Source organism: Montipora capricornis, chromosome 12, assembly GCF_036669925.1.
Source record: "Montipora capricornis isolate CH-2021 chromosome 12, ASM3666992v2, whole genome shotgun sequence".
In the NCBI taxonomy this organism is placed as follows: domain Eukaryota; kingdom Metazoa; phylum Cnidaria; class Anthozoa; order Scleractinia; family Acroporidae; genus Montipora; species Montipora capricornis.
Genome location: NC_090894.1, coordinates 34,612,854 through 34,627,437, shown reverse-complemented (window position 1 = coordinate 34,627,437; position 14,584 = coordinate 34,612,854). Strand labels below are relative to the sequence as shown.

Below are 14,584 nucleotides of genomic sequence, written 5' to 3'. Positions count from 1 at the left end.
ATACGTTGTTAGCTTCAATAAATGTTTCGCTGGAAAATATTTCTGTGAAATTTCCAGCTTTTGTAAATTTATCATGTTGTGCAATTTTCGAGCTTAGCAAATTTGCATACATGTGTTGAAATGTGATACGGGGAGAATTTTTGTGGCAGCGCATAAGTCACGAAAATAAACAGGTCTGTTGGAAGCGTGCTTGAGTTTCAACAAAATGACCCCCAAAATCGGCAAAAGATTGTGACGCTGATGAATAATAAAGTAGCTGCTATTACCAAAACGATGGAATTACCTGGTGATAAATAACCTTGTCTTGGAGAGTAAATTTTTGATTTTCCAGAAACAATGGTCATCCTCTGAGAGTTGGGCGATTGTGATCTTTGTGTTGAATTCGCACATTTCTTGTCAAAATTTATAACAATTGAAAGAAAAAGAAAACTAACTAACAAAAACCCGGTATCTTGGCATCATTTGACACAGATGCTTCACTGTTTCGCGAGTAAACATGCCGCGGTAACTTGATCACTGCGCCCGCTGAATTCGATGTGCGATTTACTCGGTGCAGCCAAAAGTACAATAATTATACCAAAATTCAACTTAACTAAAATCCCCCAAAATGTTTTTCGCTGATGGTAACTTTTTATATTCGTGGTTCAAAATTAATGTTGTTTTCGTGTCGTAAATTTTGTTACCGATGGCAAATTATTTTATTCTTGATCGACCGTCCTGAAACTTCCTTCTGCTCTTCCTAAAAACTGTGTATCCATATTTATTTACTTTTACATCAATATTTGTTTTGCATAAAGCAAGCTAACAAAATCTGTATCTTGCTTCGTTCGCATTTGATAGCATTAAAATAGAATTTTCGGTCCTATGCTTCTGTTACTGAGTGGTATATTTCTTAGGTCGCCCATCCAGATACTAACCCCGCCGGATAGAGGGTTTAACTTCAGTGAACTTTTGTTTACAAAGCTGTCAGTGCACGCTTACACTTGTGGTGAAAAGAAGTTCTATGATCAACATGTCAGCCCAGGTGCCAATGTTTCTCACTTCCCATTTATTTTTTTCAATCTTTCTGGGGTCAGTACTTTGCTAGTAACCACATGTCTTCTCAGGCTATTTACCCAAGACTTCTACCATGGCACTACAATGATAGACAATACCAAAACAATATCGTGCACTGTTAGAGCTACATATTACGCAAGGACAACTTGAATCTCCTGGAAGACAACACACAGCTCAGTTGACATTATGGAATAAATCGCTGTGTTACTTCACTACCACACGTAAGCAATGCGTGTCAATTTTTTCTAAAAGGACAGGAATTTCTTCTTTCTGACAAATGATTAATTAAGACGAGTTTTTTTTGAACTTCGAGCATTGTGCGGCCAAAAATACCATAATAATCTTTTGCCGCCAGTCAATTTTAGTTGGAATCACGTGTGTTTCGCGCCAGGGAATATTTTGATGGCCGCAATAATCATTTCGACTCACAAAAAGTCCTGTTCCCTGGCTCATTTCTAACCTTTGTCGGAAGGATATATGCATTTTGTGGTAGAAAAACCCCTAGGATGCAAATGGGAGATTTGCTTCACTAGACTTGCCATGAGATGCGAACAATGCCGACCGTTTGTCACAGAAGTTATGGCTGATTCTGACGGTTTGAGACGGTTTACTGTCGATACTATCTTGCCAAATCAATTCATTAAAGGTATGTAATTGTTTTACTTCTATAACCTAAGTTATTTCAATAACAACTGATACTTTAAAACTCTGAAATCTCTTTGAAAGGCTGTGTTAAAGCACAATTAGCGTAAGGATCGAGCGTTCAGCCGGTCGAGCTCAACTTGCGTTCTCCAATTCATTGAGCGAGATTTTCCCTTTAGAAAAAAAAGCTCAAACGAGATTATTTGTGAATTTTATGAAACTGCCAACATTTCAAAATGAAGGGTTTGACTTCACCTGTTCTGTTGAAACCGTAATTTTGTTAGTTGTTTCAGCGTAAGCGGAATATACATCCTTGAGTTTTTATGCGTTTGGGAATTGAAAATAAAATACACCGTTGTGCGAAACCCATATTACTTACCTCGTTCTTGTCAGGCTACGCTGCAAAAATCTTGTTGTACCAAGGATTGCACGTCTTAATTGAAAATTTCTAGATGTTCTACACTTGATTTGAGCATTATTTGCTTTAAATGTATTTGAACCGGTTGTCTGATCTCGCCTCAAACTTGCAGGGTAGTGCATTTCTCAACTTTAAACATCGCCCTTTCAGAAAGAGATCTGCTTCCATTTGGTAAGTACTGGATTACTGATCATACTGTTATTTTGAACATCACCTCTGGTGCTTTCACTTTGCATAGTAAAATGCTTTTGAAATCATGAACTTTTCCAATCATCCGCGATTCCTTTGTGGCAGATATAATTGGTTAACGAATTCTTTATGGCAGCACTGTTTATCCGCTTTGTTGTAAGTTCATTGTATCGTGTACCAGACATGTCACTACAATACAGAACGTTAAAGAGCAAGCTTTTCAGTGCTACCTAAATAAATGTGGTTTTGTTTTGAACCAGTTGCGTAATTTTAGTTTGAAAATACAACACCTCAGTTTGTTTACATAATTGACATTCGAAATTCGAATTCCTTCACGTGCGAGCGTCCCTTACCAAAATGAAGTATACTATAAGTAGAATTCTTTTGTACTCAAAGTATACTGAAGCAATTTACATAAAGTATACTTTAAGTCTACTTAAAGTATACTTTAAACTGCTACTAAAAGTAGACTTTTACTATACTTGTTTCCACCTGATTTTGGAACATCAAAAGTATACTTAAAGTATACTGTGCAGTATACTTAAAGTATACTTACATGGCACAACTACCACTACACTACAATGCGAGTGCAGCATACTTTAAGTATACTCACCAGTTATTTTCCTACCCTCACAGTAGCACAAATAAGGCCCAGAGTATTACATATATATGATGCAAATTCAAAGACAGTCTCATTTATTTGTTTCAGTAGTTTTTATTATTATCTGCATCACAAATTCTTTAAACATCACTTATTTATATACTTCCAGGCCACTTAAATGACTTTTTTCACAAAGTTCTCGACAACAAAAACCATGTATTAAAAAGATAGCTGTCTTAGATTATTATATTTAAACTACTAGGAGTTCCTAGGAATTTCTTGGAATACTGTATCTTCATTGGAACGAGTGTGAAAAACTTAGAGTTTAGACCAAAATTTTGGGCAACAGCTGGAACGCTTTTGAACGAGGTCAGAAAAATAAAAAAAGAATAGCTTCAAGTAACTGAGAAATAGAAGTACATGTACACTGTACTAGTGCACATGTGGAACACAAGAAACAATTAAGGTTATAATATCCTGCTCCTGTATAATAATATTAATATATATTCCAGCAAATCAGAAATGTGCTGGAAACTACAAAAAATCCATTTATAATTGCAGTCGAGCTATCAACAGTTACTACCATAGCTCACAGACAAAAAAATAGAAAACAGATTTCAAAGCAGTTACATTTTTTTATTGCATGCACCTGAACATTATTTTAAGGACGGTGCCTACTATCGTTATTGCGCATACGTTCTGCGCGTCTCCAGATACTCGCATTTCCTATGGGTAGTGCTTATTAATAGAGAGATATTTTTGCGCGATTCAAAACCATGCGGAGAAAGCAGAATTTAGCAAGTGCTCTTGGTATCCAAAAAGAAAATTGGGGGTAACCACGCATTTTTCAGAGATAATTCAGCTTTAATTTGGAAAAGAACGCCATACATTCCTTTGTATTTTAAAACTTTTTACAAATATTGTTGATTAATTATCTTCGAAAAATGCATGGTTACCCCCAATTTTCTTTTTGGATTTCAATAACACTTGTTATGATCTGCTTTTCCTGCATATTCAGTAAACCGCGCAAAAATACCTGAAAATTAGTAGGCACCGTCCTTAATTCATGTCAAAATCTTTGGTTTGGGTTCTTGTTTTACATTTAAATATAAAAAAGCTCTTAAACATTTAAGATAAACCACAGAACTATAACAAGTCTGCAAAGAGAGATCCACAAATTCATCAAACCATATTTGGTAGAGGAGACAGAATTGGCTGCTAAGCATTTTTGTGTGCTGTAAAGGACCTTTCCCTTCTGTGCAGAATTTTTTTCTTTATACTCTTTCATGGCAACTAAAAAAATACAGTAGATACATGTATACTTCAATGATTGTAGTGATTCCTCAAAATAACTGATCATTTCTATTACAATTAAAGTGTGCGAAGAGTAGACTTATAAATTTGGGTCTCTTTACTTACAAACGTCAATAATAGCTTTCTTAGACATTTTCTGCATTGATTACAATACTTTAAATAAAAGTGACAGCATTTAACATTTTTACGAGAAGGAATCATTTGTCAATCGTCTACATGTAACTTGCCGAATGAGCACTTTTTTCCAAATCATTTGCTTCACCATTTGATCTAAAACTTCATTATTCTTGTTAAAGGTTTACCTATTTTTTTACAGGGTTATAGCATTTAAGGCAAGTTAAGTATCCTAGTTGCTTGACAAATTGACTTGAAGGTGTGAAAATGTGAATTCTACATGCATGTAAATCGTTCCTCATTTTGAAGACAATAAGGCATCAAATCAAATGTTATTCGTTTAAAATTAACGCTTACCTTTCTACTTCAGTTGCTGTAAGCATTTCCTTGCCAGGATCGGCATTTTAAAGACAGAAACCAACAAAAAAATCGTCACCATACAATGCAAACGTTTGAATAAAACCGCCAAAAATCTGTAAGAGCTTGGACTGGTTATACATAACGTATCTACCTACTAGTTACCGCTTACTGCTGACCAAAACCAAAACGGCTCACTAGTTTCCAGTCCGGTCTCTCAGGCGTTATTCAAGATGGCGGGAGATGGCGGAGGATGACAATCATTCTACAGATTCATTTTAAATGAGCAAGATTTGAAAGATACTGGAGTTCATTGAAGGATTAAGTGCTCACTTGGAGTGTGTAGTCTTCAAGAGTAATGCTTCGACATTTTCCTTTTGGAATAAGGCCTATTATGAGCACATGAAACAAGGTAATCTGATGATATTTCTCACAATCAGAATAAAAGCTTTCTTTTTCATTTCTCCGTGTACAGAGTGATTTGATGTTTCAAAGTTTGGAGCCTTTAAAGAACATTGCTTTAGCTAAGTACATGTATTATAAACAGTGAATTAACTCGAAAGATATCACATTGAGACCAAACCTTGTTATACATGCATTGAGAATTACGCTCCTTTTTTCAAGTTACCAAATGAAATCAAATCCTAAAAGGGCACTTAAACTTTGATTGTTGTCTCACTGGAACATTCAGTACTATTGCACAAAATTGCTAGTAGTTTGTAGTAAATATTAATGACACCAACGAATTAACTAATTTGGTCATGTGCAAAATAGATGAATGTATAATTATGCGATGTGCAAAATGGTGTTAATAACCACAATACTGATTTTCTCTTACTCTGAAGACTTTCAAAAAAAAATACATCAAGTCTTCCAAGTAATTAAGGAAGTATTTTCTCTTGCAGAAGTACATTTTCAGTATACTTAATTCCTACTTCAAAAACAGTTGGCATAACATCCAGTTTTGAAGTACCTTTTAAGTATACTTACATTAAACTTCTGCTGGATAGAAAACAAGCAGTATACTTTGAGTGTACTTTGAATTCTCTACTGCATCTATACTTTAGTAACTGCAGTATACTTAAAGTGTACTTTCTGTAAATGAAGTATACTTGCAGTATACTTGAAGTATACTTTCAGTTTGTCTTTTTTGGTAAGGGGTTCTTCAGCCTGATGGTTGTACTTTTCATATTTGGACAACAACATTCTTTGCCTTGTACGTTATTTTTGGAAAGTTCACATCATTTCCAATAATTTTTATTGCTCAAAAAAGTGAAGGTGGTGCCAAAAAACTTAAGTTAGACTGCTGGCGTGTGGAAAGAGCAAAGCTGTTGAAATGTCCTGTTAGATGGTGTTGAAAGATGTACCACTGTAGCAAAAATATGTTCGTTCTGAATTTTCTTGTACCGGAAACAGTCATATATTATTTGTTAACGTCTTTGCTTTGCTCATTAATCCTGGAGTTATGTCTGGTTTACGTTGGCTCCTCAGCATTTCACCTAAACGAGTTAGCAGCTTATCTACCACGATGAAATGCTCCGCGCCAAGTTTTGTGCAAATATTAGAGTCCTGCCTTTTCTGCCATTATTTTGAAATTTCCTGCAAACAAACCCTTAAAAATTGTACTAAAGCTTATAGGTCTAATCTCCAGTTGTTCACATTCCTGTTTACAATGTATATCTGTCGTAAAAGGCAGACTTGTTTTGCTTAACTGAACCACAAAACAGGTTGATTTCCTCCTCCTAATAATTCACTTATCCATGATTTTTGTTTTCCATCACAGGGGCCACTTTTATAAGATGAATACTCTTCACTGTCTAGATAATGGATAAATTCTAAGACAAAAGCAATGGTTTCTGGTGGAAGTTTATGACTATATTGGCGTCTTATTTTCGGAGGTGCTGCTCCTGGACCATACATCTTACTATAAAGTCTAGCTTTTGTTAATTTGTAGTCTGTGCATGATACTTCTTCTCCTTGACTGTTAGTAAACCTGAACATTTGCTTAATTTCCTTATTTTTGTATTGCTGTGCCACACACTTCAACAGTTCAACCCATTTGGGACTTCCAGGTCTCTCTCTGGAGTAGCTGAGAGCTAAGCCCTCCATGATGTTAGCATTTGCATTCACTTTTTCCTGAATGGAATTTGAAAGAAGTGAAGACAATGGCTTGCTCCTTTTACTTTTTACTTCTAGTAAGAAACACCTCCTAGAGAGTGAGGTTCGCATGTTTACAATCATGTTTCCAAAACGTTGCTGAAGCCAGTATTCATGCAAAGTACTGATAGAGGTGAAAAATATTGTGATCTTATTTTTTTATTATCAAAGGTAAAGGAAAAATGTCCTGACGTTGAATTAGTCAGTAATAATTACTGACTCTGATCTGATTATTAGAACGCAAAAAGAGTACTCTTTATAGCCTGGATTAGTTTTCTATTTTAGGGAATAATGCAGACAGTACAAACTCACATATAAGAACCTAGTACAGGCTGAAATTTGGCATTTTAAAAATACCCAAAAATATAAGAACCTGCAGAGCCTGGCAAAGAAAAAGAGGTACTTTTACAAAAAAATCACCCTCGAGAAAACTCCTGTTATAGACCTAATCGGCTAACTCAATGTTGTACCCAATTCAAACCCTTTGGGAATAAAACGTTTTGTTTCAGGTATTTCCATATCATTTAAATATGAATGGTACATTGTAATGCAAATACAATACACAAAGAATCTTAATCTCGGGAGATTTGAATTGGTTACAACATTGAGTTAGCCGATTAGGTCTATTGTGTATGTTTTCTTTGATTGGCATTTTATTGGATTTTCTCTAGAAATATGTTTTCCATAAAGCTACAGTGCAATACTGTCTACATATCTTATGAATAAAATATAAAAATTTATTGTTGTTCCTCTGAGAAATAAGAACCTATTAAGAAACTACATGTAATCAGCCTGAATTATTATGAAAAAATAGCCTAAAATATTAGAACCTGCTCAGCCTGACCTCGAAAATTCTAGGTTCTTATGTGTGGGTCTTTACTGTATTTTGTAGGGTTACCAGTAGTAACTTTTACCCTGTTATACAAGCATGACAGTATGCCATGTTTTCAGTTTCGCGGGCTTGGGAGATCCTTGAATTGTGTTCATCTTTTCATTACCAATCCAAATAAACTGAAAAACCAACTAGTAAGGTAGAATATGTATAGTAGAATTTTACCATGTGAGTTAAAAGAGGGAAAGTTTACCCCATCAAATTGGCCTTCAAGAATTTCCTGGCAGATCTGTTCATTTGAGGCACCCATGTTTTCAACTTCTGTTTTACGTTCAGCCACTATTTGCCTTGCGCAGTTTTAAAGAGTTTGAAATCCTCCGCTGAGTTCGCTTTGACGTCAGTTCATATGACACTGGGGCACAACCAACTTGATTTTGAATAGAATTGTTCGCAGACAGGGGCTGTGGAACACTTTTGTTTACACTGGGTGACAGCGTGTGCAACCTTACATAACATGCACCACAGCACCTTAAACTGCTTATGAGGGCCACACAGCCAAACTTTTTTCCAAAAAACAAATCATCTACTGGCTTTGGAGATATGTCCAGGTTTGACCCTAATTAGATGCACGCGGATTTCAATAAGCGTCACGAAGTGTCCCCTTGCTCTTTTCGTCAACTTCAACATCACTTGTGTCTCAGAATACAGACAATTTATGTCACAAAGTGTCCCCCAAATGCTACTCTTTAAGTGAAGATTAGCTGCTGCATTTACCCAAAGCTAAAAATAACGCTAACCTTTACCCTTACCTTATTGTTGAAAATAGGTAGCAAATGCTTAGACTTAAAGGGACACTTTGTGTTGGATGTCAAAATTTGGCGTGTATCTAATTAGGGTCAAACCTGGACATAAGTGGACTTTGGTAGTGACTTTAAATGTTTTAGCTTGTACAGGGGAGTTGTGCATTTGGACGCTGAACATCAGAGGCGGATAGTGGTATTCCTACAGGCTTGACATTTTTCCTTTAACATCATTTATGGGACAAGATTCTTCCTTCCTTGTAGTTTTTTCCCTATACTATAAGTAAGTACTGATGAAGACATTGTTTACAATCTCTGAGGCTCAGCTGGGACTAGTTTCTTTCTTTCTTTTTTTTTTTTTTTTTTTCAATTCTTCACAAAGATCAAACCTTCAATAACTTTTTTTTTTAACTTTGATATAAGCTAGACTTAACTCTAGTGAATTGGAAACTGAAACATTTGTGGCAAATTTTATGATAAATTCAACTCAACAATCGAAATTGAAAGTTGACAATTGAAGCTAAGCTGTACACAATCTTAATGTGTAATTTTAAAGGGGGAACTGAAAAGGAAACACTTAAACACTGGGGGTCTCACGAACCTTTTTACGGAAGAAGTGTGCGGGAGATAAGCTGAAAATCAACTCTAAAGGAACCTATCCACGAATACTCAATACCTTTCAAAAAAAAAAAGGACAAAATTACCTTTTGCAAGGTCTAGCGATAGAGTACACCGAGCTGTAACGACAACAGCAGTCCGAAAACGATCTGTAGGAAACCTCACTGAACCGTAACGCAAGTGACAGAAGCTACTTCCACATCAACTTGACTACCTCTAACTCGAATATCAGATCACCGGTCACAGACAAGGCAATGACAAATGAACTGTTCACACTATTTTAATAGAAGTATAATAAGAATTCATCCTAGGTTTGCAATCTCAAGATAGTCCAAAAGCAAGTCTTGACACACTAACTCTAGACTGGATCTCTTATTAGCAGAGTCGGAGAACTCGAAATCTTACGGCAGAAAGATCTTTTCGAATAATTTGCGTACTTGTTATAACCTTGCAAGAAGGTTAAACTAAATACGATAAATTCACCGCTTCAGAACGTTTTTCAAAGCTTTACAGATCTTTCCGAAGTGACTGAATGAAATACCTGTGTAAAATGGTTCGCTAATCGCTTGCACTCAACACAACTTCTATGTGCTCTTCCACTGCAACACAATATGGCCGACGGTACAAGTCCTGATCTGAAAGTAAGATGCGCGCAAGCTCTTATGGGATTTTTGGCCGCTGGCGCGCTTTATTGCTCGATGTTCAAAAAAATCTCGTCTTAATAGGCCGGTAGCCAGGTTTTTAACCTGAGAAAAGGGTCTGTTTCGTCGTACGAAAGTGTGCGGACCTGTTAGCCAAAGGGTCTCTGCTGGTATGACTTCTGGGTGATCCTTTAATGGTCTTAGTGACCCCCAACTTGCAAAAAATTGCCTGGAACGCTGCACGTACCACAGGCAACCCAGTGTACCCTCACGGAGGGTCTAGTTATGTTCTAAATTTGAAAGGCGAGAAACTGCGTATAACCTAAGAGACTCTGAGAACAAGCTTAATGTTTCATTGCCGCGCACAAACTATTTTAAGAATAGCTTTAGCTATAGTGGCGCCACCCTTTGGAACAGTCTTCCTCGTGATATAAGACAAGCAGAGTCCCTTAAGTTATTTAAGCGTTTAATTAAAGAAGTACGTTGAGGCACGGCATTCGTGGAAAGCAGCTTTAGCTAGGTTTAGGTTTTAGGTATAGTTTTTTATAATAGTATCTTATCAATTTAATTGCATGTTGATACTGATGTATATTTTAAATGCTTTTTATTATTTATAGCTGATGTATTGTCCGTGGATAAATAAAGATTATCTATCTATCTATCTATCTATCTATCTATCTATCTATCTATCTATCTATCTATCTATCTATCTATCTATCTATCTATCTATATATCTAGTCCATACGTACGGACGTACGCTCCGTCAATCGCGTGACAACCAAAAAAACGAAAAAAGGTTGATCATATTCTCTGAAGTATGGGGCGCTGCACCGCTATAATTGCAATTGCTCATTTGCCAATTAAGGTAAAATACAGGTGTTCCTTTAGCTGATTGTAATGCGCTCTGCCAATTCCAGATATAGATGACTGTGTTAGCAATCCATGCAAAAACAATGGAACCTGCAGAGATCTAGTGAACGATTTCACATGTTCACACTGTTTGCCTGGGTACACTGGGAAGACATGTGAAGAAGGTTTGTGGGTGTGCCATTTGTCCTTCAGCATAGCTAAGCAATGAATTCGTCAACTTCTGCAACTTGAAAATTAATATGAAAGACTCTGAATCAGCCGCCTTGGAACTTACGCTTCTCATAAACCCCGGAAAACGAGTGGTCTTAAAACAAAACAATCAACCTAAACCTGGCAATAATTTAACGCAATACAGCATAACACTATAACAGGAAGTAGTTGCCGAGAAAAAAAAAATGTGAGGTGAAAAATGTTCACTCACTTACTCACATATAGATGTAGGCTTCGTAAAAAACGACAAAATGAGGCAAGACCTCAGGTATGATTAAATGGCAGAAGTTACTTGAGGGTGTTTCTCCAGCCTTAAAATGACAAAGGCATCCTCTTGCTCGCTCCATGTTCTTAAAGACAAACCTTTGAATAGGCAAGTTGTTTAATCAAGTGGAATATCCTCGTTGATAGATCGATGTGGTAATTTTCATTGTATCTGAGGGTGTTTGTTTTATATTGCAGATATAAACGAGTGCTCAAGCAACCCTTGTCGTCATAATGGCACATGCACAGACTACGTGAATAGCTTTACTTGCGCTTGTCCAGTTGGGTTTGGAGGATCTACGTGCGACGAAGGTAATTGAGAAAAAAAAAATGCAGGATTTCGATCATTCTAACACCGACTAGCTTGGTTAGAGGGCAGATAGCAAGGGTGAGACACAAAAGAAAGAAAGAGAATTCTCAAGGACTTTAAGTACAACGTACTGTCAAGTGAACAATTTCAAATCTCTCCATTGTCCTTGCGGGAAGACCCTGTTGGTCAAAATATGAATTTGGACTTGACAATGCAGCTATTGATGTTAAAGGGAAAATACGGCCTAGCAAAAGTTTCTCTGAATCGAAAGTTCTTTACCTGTATTATCATACTTGACCACTCATTTGGGCTTAATATGTTTAAATAGCCAACAATAACTCTTCAAAAGAAGGCAATTTTAAATTGAAATCCACCATCTTTGTTTTTGTGCATGTGTATGCAAACGAGGCTATGACATAGCAATAGTCAAGGATTTCTCCGGATGACAAGATGTACTAGATGTAAACAAGGAAAACACAGCCGAGGAGAGCGATACTTTGTAGACTTGAACCTTAATCCAGAGGGTATTGTCTCCATGAACCATCAGAACGGATTTACCTCGTGGTCGTTAACAGGGTTTTATTGTGAGTTGTATGCAGGAGTTCTACAAAGCTAAAAGAGCTTGCATTGCTATCCCGCGGTCATTGCTGTGAAATAAACACCTGGAAATCAAGTTTAATCTGTCTACCGTGGCTTTCTACGAGACCGTGTTACAACTTCAAAACAAAGGGTCGATTTATATATTTCCATCGAATGGTGGGAGTAAATCGTTTCAGTAGTTTCTATAAAGCTAAGAAAATTTAATTATATGTCAAGTTAAGTTTATTTCACTGCCTGGAAAAGCAAATGATAGTGAAAGTCGTCTATATATTGCTTGATTCAGTTTTCTAGCTCCAATATAATGATATTTTGGACTGGTTGACTGAGTTTTCAGTATGAAGCGAATGTCAGCAAGACCAATATTCATATACCTGAAGATCCCGCTACCAAATGACAGATACGAACAGACAATATAGCAGTCAGTTTTTCAGGTTTGAGGAATCCATCCACGTTTTATTTTCGCTGGCCAACTTTTCTTTAACTTTTCATTTTCCGGTGGAAGCTTCGAAGCTTTTACATGTGTTCTCAAGTCTAGACGTGTGCCAACTACCATAAATTAAAAATACTTCTTCGAATGAGTACTGTTGATCTATGTGTAAGCAGCATCTCAAATAGTGCTTACTTAAGCCTAACACCCATTTTAAACAGCATTGTTCAACGGTATTTAAGTCTAAGTACCCATTTTAAAAAGAAATTGATTTTTTGATTTAATCAAACGAGTTGATAAAGGTCGAATAACCACCGTGAAAGATTTGGAAAGCTGACTTTTCGAGCGTTAGCCTTTGCATTCCTTTTCTCCCCCCTCCTTCTCCTACCCTTCCCTGATCTTCACCAGTGCCTCTATGCTACCCCGCCCTTCCTTCACACATTTAAACTGGTTTTAAAAAATCGAACGCGTTTGAAAAAAAAAAAGAAATGGTTAAGAAAAATTCAAACCAAAACCAAAATTAAACCACAACATATACACTTTACTCAAACAGTTCTTCTCAGGACTACACTCACCTGGACGATCGTACTTTACTTAATTATGATATGCACTTTACCTAGTTTAAATCAGCTATGAACCCCCAAAAATGATAGAAAATACGTATACCTTCCCCCCAACTCTGCAACGTATCTTCTTAAAGTGTGTTATAATCTTATCGGTGTCTGTGTTCATACACTTATCCATTCAGTCTCAATATTAGAACTTAGTAAGGGAACAAAGAATATGCACTCCCAGCTACTCGAACTCGGATCCTCCAGGTCTATACACTTTAACGACGAAAGTGCTCAGCTTAGCGCAGTTCTTTTCATTATTTACTTTAATTTATACAATAAGCCATAATTGATAATGACCCAATTTTTTTCTTCAGGCTTGATTTAGGCTCCAAAAAAAGTTTCTTTAATTCATCTGAATACATATTCAATCTAGGTGAAAAGTTAGAGCCCGTAGACCTGTGTGACACTTTATCTATTCAGAACCTAGATAACCGACCTACAGCAGGTCCCGAGGAGTTTTATTAGCTCAATGGGTAGAGTCACACCGATGAACAAAAGAGACTTTTGTCTGATTGGTTGATGGTTTTTCTTGTACCTAGGTTTTTTCACACGCGCGCGCGCGCGAAGTAACAAACAAGATGGCGGCCAAAGATGTCTTGTTCGATTACTTGCGACAGGGATTTTTATGGCAGCAGCGACGTATACACGTTTTATTCTTTCGGAATAGCGGTATTTCAGTGGTAGAAGCTGTTTTCTTTTAAGTCTTTCACTTTCGCGCGATCGATTTTTCGTCCGTGGCTTCATGCACTGTAAGCACAATTGATTTGGGCATGGCAGATTCCCGAGTTAAAATGTTTCTGAATGTTGTTCAGCCGAGGCCGTGCTGTCAAGTCGGCTAAGGTAAGATTCGCTGTTCCTTTCGTTTTGTATGTAATCTCAACCCAATATAAGCTAGCGGAGCCCATTAAATGTTCTTAAAAAAAATTAATGTATTTTACCTTCCTTCTAGTCCACAGAAACCTTACAAGGAATGCCAGCGTTATTAACGCCTTCTTCTTCTTTTCCAGTTCCCATATTTTAACTACTAGTTACAATTAGCAACGTGAATGGAGGATTGACTAAGTCGCCATGGAGTGAAATCGGAGGGTAGATAATAAGGGTACTGTAGTAACCTGTAGGTAGTTGATGAATGTGCAAGCTATTGTTATTTCCTACTTTTCTGAACCTTTTAAATTCGCTGGTTTTTCAGGAAAAATTAACTATTTTTGTGCTCATAGCTTGAGAAAAATGTAGCAACCTTGTGCTTCATGTTGATTTAAAAGCAATAGTTTTGAACCTCTCAATGATGACTTCAATTAGGCATTTACATTACTTTACCCATTCTCGTGCAAATGCTGCAACTTTGTTCCTACTTTTAGGTAATAAAAAAACCCGATTTTCTTATTTTCTGACCATTTTACCCACTTTACACCCTGTAAATAGCAATTTGTTTAAATTATATATTATTTGGAGGGGAAACCTTCCAAGATGGCCCACTGAAACACTGTAGGAAAGATATTGTTTACCTATTGTCATTAATGTGCCAACCAGAGGCTCACTGGCTGTTGAAA

The 14,584-nt window shown here is 36.7% G+C and overlaps 1 protein-coding gene and 1 long non-coding RNA gene across 4 annotated transcripts in view; both read left to right on the top strand.

Annotated features, from left to right (window-relative positions):
• Positions 1–14,584, top strand: part of LOC138025963 (polycystin-1-like protein 2) — a 116,003-nt gene that overhangs the window by 63,846 nt on the left and 37,573 nt on the right. For 2 of the 3 annotated variants that reach the window (XM_068873113.1, XM_068873112.1), the window contains exons 5-6: positions 10,657–10,773; positions 11,282–11,395. In XM_068873113.1, coding sequence (XP_068729214.1) covers positions 10,657–10,773; positions 11,282–11,395 — 231 coding nt within the window. Of the gene's footprint in view, positions 1–10,656; positions 10,774–11,281; positions 11,396–13,418; positions 13,875–14,584 lie in introns of those variants that run through there. The other variant, XM_068873114.1, reaches the window with a different exon arrangement.
• On the top strand, positions 968–7,869 carry LOC138025964 (uncharacterized). Its single transcript, XR_011127207.1, has 3 exons — positions 968–1,702; positions 2,229–2,287; positions 6,475–7,869. It is a non-coding gene; the product is annotated as an uncharacterized lncRNA (long non-coding RNA).